Raw genomic sequence first — 11,421 nt, 5'->3', positions numbered from 1 at the left:
CATACTTGCTCTGTCAAGAAGGGAGAAACTCACCTGAGGCCTGGCCACCAACAATTAATCGGTTCCTTGTCAGGATGCAGTTTGAGCTATGAAGCCCTTCATGACCTGGGATTGCAAGTCTTAGAGAGTGTCTCTCCCTCTTCCCTCCATTCTTATGAAGATGTGCATAAAGGGCCATGCTCTTGCTTATGGTGAAACTATAAACTGCAAGGAAAATGTTTGCCCTCTAACATTAAGGCAGTTATAGAGGTGAGCATGTACAGGAGAAATCAGTGAAGTGGAGGCAGATCCTTCCCCTGCACTCCTTCCCTGCATCTGACCTCCCAGACTATTTTAATCTATTGTTTTCTCTATTCACTAGTATTTGAAATAAATCAACTAGAAGTGTGGGGCAGAGGTGAGGAAGGAGGGATGGCTTTGGACATTCCCAGGACAAGTTTGGAAACGCATTTGCTAATGCAATATGTAGTTCCACCCTCAAAGACTCAATGGGGCCTTCTCCTGTATAGAAGAAGATTGATGCATGTCAGTGTGTGTCTCTTACTGGCCATTTGAAAAATATACAATGTCCTTTATGGAAACTTGCTTTTAGAAAATACACTATAATTTTTCTACTATCTTATATTGCTTGATTTTTTTAAATGTGCTTATTCTCCTTGTCAAGGTTAGAATTGTTATCTGCTTGTTTTGAGGGATTTTTATTGACTTTGTGCTTTGTAAGTCACCTTATAATACATTTTTCTCCTTCAGTCTTCCTTTTTAATCTCTATAAGCTACGTCCCATAATATTCCTTCCCTTATTTTCATTCCTTCTAGAAGCCAGCAGAACTGAAGAACAAAACAAAACTTTGCAGTGGATGTGCCATTAGCACTAATTGATTTCCTAGTTTTGTTTGTGACACTGTGGAGGGCATTTTTAAAAAATATATAATAATAATAATAATAATAGGAACATGATTAATATTCCAAAACAGTACACCAACTAAAAACCCAGTCATCCTTCAAAATTTGCATATTTCTGAATTTGCTATGCAATTCTCCAACCAAGTAATGTGTACAAAAATGCATATACAAGGGTAAAGTGTGCATAAAGACACATATATTTGAGAAAATAGCATACAAAAATACCATATAGTAGGGTGAATTGCCCCCATTCCACTTCAGAAATCCATCCTACAGGCAGCTGAAGCCAGATCATACTAGGGAGTGGGAAAGGGATCCTCAAGAAACAACACTTGTGGCAATACCAAAATCTTTACTGAACAGCATCTGGGAAACGGAAGACACTCGTGTTTGGTTTTGACAACTAATTGCCCCAGCAGGACCTTGGACAGTGATTGACAGACAGCAGGGTAAGAGGAGCAGTGTCCTTTATGACACCAATACCATTCTAGGAACACCTTCAGCTATTTGGTGTGTCTGGAGTACCAAGGTGAGGTTCTAGGCAGAGAAGTCTTAGCGGTGTGCTCAAGTTCCCATGTGTGCTGTGAGGCCAGACTGTTGTGTACAAAAGTGTCCTCTTACCCTGTTTCCCTTCACCAGAGTTCCATAGCTTCCTGCCACATGCCCTATTCCCTCCTGTGCTGCTATGCTGTGAACATATGCTGAGCTACCCCATATCCTTTGTTCTGTCATGGTGACGTGGGTGGAACAATCATCAACATAGGGTCAACTGTTTTTAAAAATGGTTTCCTCCTGTTTAAGTCAATGGGAAGGAAATCCTTTTTGTTAGGTCTGCAGCTAGTGTAAAGTACCAGTAGGCATGAGGGTGGAATGAAGGGTTATGGAATATGTGTGCTGTTCTCCAACACCACCCCATACCACCCACAGATTGACTCCATTTTAGCCACCCTGTTGGCATACCTGTCATGGCGGCTGCGTATATGGCATTCTGCTGGCTTAGCAAGGCTTGTGGCAAATCCTGTTGCCCCCCTCAGCCTGGAAAGGAAACCTATAGAGATAGTTTCAGGTAGAAAGTAAAAAATGTAACGGTGAAACAGACCTGAGTGTGCTTAAGAAAGCAAAAGGCCAAAAAGAGCCCTGGCTTCTTATATGTATGTACTCCTGGCTCAGGCACAGAATCATTTATTTGTGAAGCTTGGCAGTCAATATTCTTGGATGATCGCACTGCCCTTTCCTCCTAAACTTTTCCTTAAAAGACACAGTGCTGGCACAAATTTCACAAATGGAAATGTAATTAAAGCTTTTGTCCTTATCCCTACTTTGTTTTCAAACACATTATTTATTACAGGCTTAGCAGAAAAGATTTTTTTAAAAAAATCCTAACCAGCATAAGACAACAAATACAAAGCCAAATATAAAATGTTAAACAACATAATGAAGTAGCAATAATTGTAATAGAGTTTAAAAGAAAGGGGGTACAGCATCAGTTAACTGGTTTGTTTATTTATTAAACAGATGACTCCAATAACAAACAATAAAAACATGAAGAATAAAAAAATTGATACAGAAAGAAATGGTCTCATCCCCACTTATAGGAACTTAACAAAAAAAAAAATTCTTTTCAGATGGTTTCTCAAGGCTATAAATTAGAATATAAACCTACCCTTCAACTTAGGGGCATAAAAATGGGCAGAACATTGACCAGCTTCAGAGGCAAATCTAGCATAGTGAATGCCATGTTCAGTGTAACCTAAGGTATTAACTGTGCTTTGTGAACTCATTTCTGAGAAAACCTGCCCTTTATTTTGCTTGGAATAAATTTGAACCGAAACCTCAAACACTGTAAAAATTTCACATTCCCATCTGTGCCTGTAATTTTTGCCTGTTTCAGCTCCTACGATTGTTTGCGTGATGATCCATTTGATCACGACTGGCCTTCCCTGCCTCAGCTGCCAGGAATCCACTACTCCATGAACGAGCAGTGCCGCTTTGATTTTGGTCTGGGCTACATGATGTGCACAGCTGTGAGTACTTAACCGACTTTTGCTGTACCTTGTCCAGGGCCTTTTTGCAGCTGTCACTGAAATGGCTTTAAAGAGCCGTTAAACTAGAGCCTCGGAAGAAGGGTCATGCGTCTGACTGACAGAAAAGAAAGCGCAATAGTAAGCTCTGAGGTGTTGCAGAAAGTCGTGTAAACACCCTGCTTTTGGAAATTGAAAATCCAGAAATTATGATGCCCTAATTTTATTAGGAAGTTTTGAAAACCGAATGAATATGGTAAAGAGGGAGTATCACATTTCACCACTTCAGTGCCCCCAAATGGAGTTCCAAACCCTACTTTGTACAGTGGCTTCTGTTCTCATTTATGAAAATACAGCCTTACATGCATGCACAGGGATTCCCTGTCATGATCTCAGACATAGGGGGAGCCTCTAGGCTTCTTATGGGGTGCAGATGTCAGTCCCTGCCATGACCCATTCAGCATTTCCAAGTTCAAAAAAAAGGTTTGCCAGGATGGCTTAACTTAGCACTATAGCGTCTGCTTTCGGCTTGGGATTCCAACCCAAAATATACCTCCATCTTTTGTCCCCACCCCCGCATTGTGGATGTCCTGTTGAAATGATAAGAAAAGGGCCAGTTGCTCCTGTGTGAGTCTCATTTTTACCTTCTTTCCTGATACTAGCATCAGGAGGGGATGCACATGGTACATGACATACGCTCTGCTTCCTCCAGACCTTTTTTTTTTTTTTTTTTTTGCAGCCAAATAATATTTCTGTGGACAGTTTCCCAGCCCAAACAGCAGTCCTAGTTCATCTCGAAATCCAGGCTGCATCAAAAATATTATAGCCGGTGCACCCATGCGTGTGGATGGCTCACAAGAAAGAAGCCCCTCCACTTGGTGGTGCTCAATCATCAATGTTGGCATTTACTCTGTCATCAGTGTATCCAAGTGTCTCTTGATCACTTTCCAAAGAGCACTGTGACTTAGCTTTATGTAACATACAATGTGCTGCCAGATCTGGAGGGGTCAACTAGTACATACAGTAAAGTATTTAGCGTAGCTATTTAGTTGTCTGAGTGGGGTTGGGGTGGGGCTGGATGGAGGATATGGACGTTGCATGCATTCACCTCCCATTGCTTGACTTCCTTTATTGTGCAAACTACATGCTTGCCAAGGGGGTGGGGGACAGCCTTATAGGGTTCCCTCCATGCGTAGGCACTGTACCCACATGAGGAGGGATCCTGCTCATTGTTAGATGCACTGACTATTTAGACATTCATTTAGCTCTCCAACCAGTTCTGTCCCTGCAGGCTTAAAGCAGGTAACACTTTTTAAATGTTAAAAATGAATCTGCTGTAAAAGAAATGAGCCTCTTCCTAAGTCGTTTTCATCCCCTAGATAGAGGTTTGGGGATACTCAACTGACGATACAGAAACAGTCTGAGTTGCTTAGCCTTGGGGTGTAGAATGTGAAACCGTGATGATGAAGAGGCAGAGCTTCAAACAAGAATATACCCTTCTTGCTGTCATCACTTTCTTGCCCATTGTTTCTGCCTTATTGCACACATAAGGTCATTTTGAGGAACTGTGTTTATTTACATTTGCAAATTTGCATGGCACAAAACAGATTGCTTTCCTGTGTTGGTTGTATGACCATTGACCAATGCATTCCTCTTATCATGTACACATAACGAACAGAACGTTTGGACCTAGTTAAAACCAGATCAACTCCTCGGTGGTGTAGTCTTTAGGACACCTGGTAAAAATTTACTGCCCACCCCCAATCCCTGACCCTGATGTGTGTATCTCCAACAGTGAGGACTAAAGCAAAACACAAAACAACTTCCAGCTGGTGTGGTCTATTTTTTCTTTCTTTTATGTGTAAGGATTTCTGGAATGAAAACCACATCTGTGGTGATGTGTATTGTGAACGCTATGTTCCCCTGGCTCTGAACGAAATATCTCTTCTTTCTTGTGCCTGAACACTGATAATCTTCATACTTTTACTGCTCTTCTTTGTGGGCAGTCTACTGTGGTTGAACTGCAAAATTCACCTACACTGATCTACAGTCCAAGCCTGTACTTAATAGTAGGATCCTCTGCGCTGCATAGTTCCAGTATAGTACTGAGCAAAATCCAATATGGGGGTCATTTTTTCATCCAGTTTGTTTTTATGCCCTCTGCTTAATGGCCATTATTTTTTGTTTCCTCTCTCAATTGTTCTTTAAAAGATGTTGTGTTGCTTTATTATTATAGTAAGTAGGCTTGCTATTATTATTGTACACCAGCCTGGAATTGGGTGGATGAAGGGTAGTTTAGACATTTTATGAATAAATGAATAAATACTCATTTAATTCAGTATCCATCCAGTGTTGTTGGAGGAGGATGTTGGGCACCAGGGAGCTGACTAAAATGGAATGCTGACAACGCTGATTTAATGATGACTGGCAGATTTATGACTTCTGGGGTGGCAGGCGGAATGGTGGGACATAAATAGCGCTCAAACGTCTCTGTACATTCTGGTATGTAGCACTGGAGCACTTCTGGATCCACTGTGGCTTCTGAAAGCTTCTGAAAGCCTACATAGCACTGTACACTATTCTGTGTCCCCTTCTGGCTGACCAGAATCTAGCAACGTTTATTTCTGCCTTCATAAGGCTAGTCTACTGTAATATATTTCACTTGCCAACACAACCTTTGCTAACTGAGCATTCTTAGTATGTAAAAATCAAGAGGTTAACTTATGGTCATGCATCCTTTCATTCTAGTTCCGTACCTTTGATCCATGCAAACAACTATGGTGTAGTCATCCCGATAACCCTTATTTCTGCAAAACAAAGAAAGGACCTCCACTGGATGGAACCATGTGCGCTCCTGGAAAGGTAAGATATTGTAAGATAGCACCTTACTGTATGAAGTGAAGGAGTAGGCATAAGAAGAAGGAAAGGAAATGGCAAAACACCATAATCTCTTCTGATCTTCTGAGAAATTATGTTTGGGATCAAAAACATAGGTCTCCAACTGCACTATAAATTTAAGGCAATATCATATCGCTTTAAGCAGCAATGTCTTCTTCCAAAGAATACTGGGAAGTGTAATGTTTTTGCTGAGATCCCTATTCCTCTCACAGAGTTACAGTTCTTAGAATACAGTGGTACCTCTGGTTAAGAACTTAATTCGTTCTGGGGGTCCATTCTTAACCTGAAACTGTTCTTAACCTGAGGTACCACTTTAGCTAATGGGACCTCCTGCTGCTGCTGCCGCGCTGCTGCTGCACGATTTCTGTTCTCATCCTGAAGCAGAGTTCTTAACCTGAGGTAATATTTCTGGGTTAGTGGAGTCTGTAACCTGAAGCATCTGTAACCTGAGGTACCACTGTAGTTCACCCATCAGTCCCTCTTCCCAGGGAACTCTGGGAATTGTAGCAACAGGGGTCTAATAATTCTAAGCACCCTAAGGCAGCTCTTTGAAGTGGTATGATACTGCTTTAAATGTATAGTGTGGATGGGGTCCCAGTGGGAAACGTAATGAAACACAGGTGGGAATCCTAGGAAAGGAGTGTGCTGTTTCACCCAGGTCCTACCAATGGGTTTCCCGTGGGCATTTGGTTGGCCACTGTGAGAACAGTGTGTTGGACAAGATGGGCCTTTGGCTCTTCCAGCAGGCTCTTCCTATGTTATTATGTTCTTCAATAACTAGGAGCACTAGAGAGTGGTGGCATTTTATAATCCGTTTTAGGTTTAAATTCTGATCCAAGTTCGTCACATCTCAGGTTCAGTTCACGTTTATGTCAAGTTCATTGTTAAAATAAAACTTTAAAGATCCAGATTGGGTATTTTTTAGTTTTTTTAAAGAAAATCTGTGTGAAATCAGTAATCCTTCTTACTCATTAAAAGTACAGGTAAAGGACCCCTGACAGTTAAGTCTGGGGTTGTGGCACTCATCTCACTTTATTGGCCAAGGGAGCCGACGTTTGTCCGCAGACAGGTTTTCTGGGTCATGTGACCAGCGTGACTAAGCTGTTTCTGGCGAACCAGTGCAGTGCACAGAAACGCCGTTTACCTTCCTGCCGAAGTGGTACCTATTTTTCTACTTGCACTTTTTGGCATGCTTTCGAACTGCCAGGTTGGCAGGAGCTGGGACTGAACAATGGGAGCTCACCCCGTCGCAAGGATTTGAACTGCCTCGCATGCATAATAAAATGCCCATAGACAGGAGCAGACTTCTTTTTTAAACACCCATTTTTGCCGAATTATTAAAATTAAATAATCCTCACCCTTGCTGGATTTTTGCTTGGATTTGCTTGGATTTTTTTGGAGAAGTAACCACTGTAGAAGACTGGCACAGAAGCTTCACTTTGCAGGGTTGCGATGTCACCTAACTGACCGGTTTTTTCAGCTCCCCACCCCCCACTCTGTGCTTTCCAGCACGGAGGCAGACACTGGAGCTTGCCAAACTGCTGTTGTCAGTCTCAGGACTTCTCAAAACCCCAGGTTTCTTCCTGGGGCTTTCTTGGGGGTGCATGTCGCTCTCACAATTCCCTTGACCCTCTGTGGAGCCGAATCTGACAGCGCTCAGCTGGAGCTGTCAGATCCCCATCCGTCCGCCATCTCGCGGCTACCCGGAGTATATGATTCATCCAAAAGTAGTTTACTTTTTTTTGTTTTAACCGTGTGCATAATTCTGAAGATAAACAATGAGCAGTGTGTGGAACTTGGGGGTCACACACGCACCAGAAGCATATACCAGAATTTTGTGAAGTGTCACAACAAGTTGTGGAAGAACAATTTCAAAAAATTAGTACAGTGGTACCTCAGGTTAAAAACTTAATTTGTTTTGGAGGTCTGTTCTTAACGTGAAACTGTTCTTAACCTGAGGTTCCACTTTAGCTAATGGGGCCTCTTGCTGCCGCCGTGCTGCCACCACATGATTTCTGTTCTCATCCTGAAGCAAAGTTCTTAACCCGAGGTACTATTTCTGGGTTTGCGGAGTCTGTAACCTGAAGCGTTTGTAACCCGAGGTACCACTGTATAATAATACAGAGGACTGCATAAGTTTGGACACAATTGTCCTGATGCTGGAGCCAACAGTGAACCTTGGCTCAGGTAGATGGCCCAAGCTGTGGTGCATCAGTGCCATGCAAGGGATGGTGGGCATGTTTCCATGCTGCTGTTTGTAGGTTTGAATTGACCCTCCAAAGCAGGCATCCCCAAACTTGGCCCTCCAGATGTTTTGGGACTACAACTCCCACCATCCCTAGCTAACAGGACCAGTGGTCAGGGATGATGGGAATTGTATTCCCAAAACATCTGGAGGGCCGAGTTTGGGGATGCATGCTCCAAAACCTTTTTGTTCACTTTAGAGTAACTCCTTGTGTATACCTTGTCTGTTTTTCTTTCCATATGAACACCTATTAATTAATGACTTTAGCATTCTCATTGTAAAATGAATCTATACATTTAAACAACCACTTTATTGAGCAAATTAACAAGAAAACAATGCTTCTGAATTCTAAACGAAGCTTCTTCTTTTTGCCCCTTAAAACAATTAGCACTTATGCAGTTAGTCTAATAAAAAGCCTGATAGTTTACTACAACTCTTGACAAGAACAAATAAATGGAAGTAATGAGCCTAATAAGAACAAAAATAATAATGCAGTGATGAAAATTCCCTCTCCCTGGGGATTTCTTCTTCTATTGCACTGTAGCACAAAATATATGTGTTAACAACAACTGAATTATGGCTCCTATAAAATAAAATCTGAAGTGCATTGAAGAAAGGGTTACAGTATATGCCTAAGCCAAATATCACAAAATGAAACATACAAAATTATATTTGAATTGCTAGTGTAACAAGATGGCAGATTTGACCTTGCAGAAAGTCTCTGTTTTTCATTTGCATTATTCTCAACACGCCTGAATGTATACATATTTTATGATGTTATTAGGCTGCTGCAGAGGAAGCGGGGGGTGGGTAGCATCTTCATCATACCCATTCACATTACCTAAAAGTTGAGTTTGTGTGGGGAATCTTATCTTTCAGCTGTTAGATAATTGGGAAGGTGATAACTGTACTGCCTACTGCTAGATAAGCCATGGGTTGGAAATAGAGTGATGAGTGAACTCTCACACCACCCACCTCTCCTTGTGCTGGATTGCCTTTGAAATAAATCAAGCTACTTCCCAAAAGATTAGACCAGGGGTAGGCAACCTAAGGCCCATGGGCCAGAAGCGGCCCACGAAGGCTGTTTAAGCGGCCCACAAGCTGCCCCCGAACCGAGCTGCCTGCTCGGTGAGTCCCTGCGCGCTGCGCTAAACCAGCACAGCACAGGGACTCTCTTCCGCAGCTCTGAAAATCGCTTCTGCGCAGGCGTGATTTTCAGCATCTGGGCATGCGCAAAAGCAATTTCCAGTGCTGTGGACATGCACAGACACAATTTCGGGCATCGCGCTGTGCTGGTCCGGCCCACGGAAGATGTCTGCGAGAGTGATCCGGCCCTTGCCTAGTAAGCCTTGCTGACCCCTGGATTAGACGAATGCTCAGTCTCATTTTCAAGCCAGTTTTAATGGCCTTCCTTGAGTGACCCAACCTTCCGCTATATTCCTAGTTCCTTCTTCCCACAACCTCTAAATTCCATTTCATTCCTACTTGCACCACTTACAAGACTAGTCTCTGGCTCCAGTGGCAGCCAGCGAGAACATGCTACAGGGAGAAAGATGCTGCTACCTGGTGCTAGTATCCTTTGGGAAAACTGCATTTCCTACATTGCCTTAGTTCATGATGGAGGAGATTGCATAGAGCGGTGTCCCAGCTGAAAAGCCCTCCCCCCCCCCCCCCCGGTTGCTTCAAAAGGAATCTCTATAGATTGCAGCATGACCCATCAGATGACCCATCAGCATGACTCATCAGTGACCAGAAACTTCTTTTCTTATTGAAGGCTCCTTGGTCCATAGTGGATATGGATGACCATTTACTTGCACATCTGCATCTGGTAGGAAATAAAATGCCCACTACCTCTTCAATGGCTTCATGCTGACTGTGGTAAATTTCAGATTGGCAAATGGTCATCTGCATCCAACTGGAAACTGGTGCTCCAAGGAGGAGAGGAGAGGAGAAAATGAATCCAGCATATTCTGCTCAGTTTTATATCTGCCCGTTGAACAATTTATATTTTTAATCATCTATTTATTTAACAAAGAAACTTGCTTAGTTATTTATTAAGGAGTACAAAAATTGTATCATTTTTTAGCACTAATATTTCATTTTCACATATTTACGGGTGGGTTTATGATTTCAGAGTCATGGTGCATCTGCAGCAGCAGAAGTGGGTGCTTTCATCTGCCCCAGCTGCAACAAAACATGTCTCTCCCACATCAGGCTCTACAGCCACAACAGGCACTGTAACTTTCCAATAGTTTGACTTCACCCCCAAAGGCACACTCCTTCGTTGTCTCCCGAGACAGACGGATGCCAAAAACAACAAGAGTCTTTCAAATATAATAAAACGTCATGTAGCAATATTTCATCGCTGTTATGCCTAATGTGTCATTTTGGCAAGATTTTTTTTCTGGCTTCCTAAAAGTGATGATGGGTTCCGTATGTTAACTAGATTGCACTGTCTCTCTCTCTCTCTTGTGTAACAGGAAGAAATTGGAATTTCATGGCATTTTGTACCACCAAGAGATCTTTGTTTTCTTATGATTCCATCTCTCTCTGAAATATTTTTAAGTGGAAGCAGGCATAAAAAAGGCTCTTGCACTTCGTTAAAGTGTGAGACTTGTGTGTCCACTATAAATATCTATTATTTTTAATGGTCTGATCAATATTTCCATTGCATAAGAAGTTATGTAACTCAGCTGGTAAAATGTTCTTAGCCAACATTGAAATAGGCAACAATTTCCCTAGGCCTCTTGAAAATGCACGTCAGGCAGTGCATATGTGCGTTTGTGGTAGCTTTCTTAACTAACATGTTTTCACAAGTATATTTCTCGTCTAAGTGGTAATAAGCCTGTTTCTAGACAATGCCATTTCAGATTGCAGGTGGGAGCTTACATAATTTAAATACTCTTCCATACAATATAATGTATGTCGAAAGCTAGCATGTCTGACAGAAGGGTAGGTTAGAACACTTCTTCCTGATCTGTAGTTTTCTATGTAAGGGACCTGCAGGCTGGCATGGTATAGTCCAGGTGTGATAGACCACCTCAGTGAGAACTAGTTAGCAAGATCTGAGTTGATTGCTGGCAAATGAGCATTTATAATCTTCTAAGGGGTTCTTCAAACATTTTTAAAATGAAAGAATCATATTCAGCTGATTATGCCAATCCTTCTTTTCACAGCAGCATTAGTTTAAGGCTTCCATTCTTACCTTTCTTGACTATTTGCACAGAAATCATTATATTATTTGATGACAACTCCTTAGTGACTTTCACTGTTTCTGTTTTAATTTTAGTTTGCAATCCTATGCAAATTTACTAAGAACAGGAAGTAAACGACAGGCAATGATAAAAATGGAGG

The 11,421-nt window shown here is 42.0% G+C and overlaps 1 protein-coding gene across 4 annotated transcripts in view; it reads left to right on the top strand.

Annotated features, from left to right (window-relative positions):
• ADAMTS2 (ADAM metallopeptidase with thrombospondin type 1 motif 2) overlaps positions 1-11,421 on the top strand; it is a 209,701-nt gene that overhangs the window by 163,423 nt on the left and 34,857 nt on the right. For all 4 annotated transcript variants that reach the window (XM_079966473.1, XM_079966472.1, XM_079966471.1 and 1 more), the window contains exons 9-10: positions 2,795-2,927; positions 5,673-5,786. In XM_079966473.1, the coding sequence (XP_079822599.1) occupies positions 2,795-2,927; positions 5,673-5,786 (247 nt within the window). The remainder of the gene's footprint in view (positions 1-2,794; positions 2,928-5,672; positions 5,787-11,421) is intronic.

Source organism: Podarcis cretensis (assembly GCF_951804945.1).
Source record: "Podarcis cretensis genome assembly, chromosome: 2".
Lineage (NCBI taxonomy): Eukaryota > Metazoa > Chordata > Lepidosauria > Squamata > Lacertidae > Podarcis > Podarcis cretensis.
This window is presented reverse-complemented; position numbering and strand designations above follow the sequence as displayed.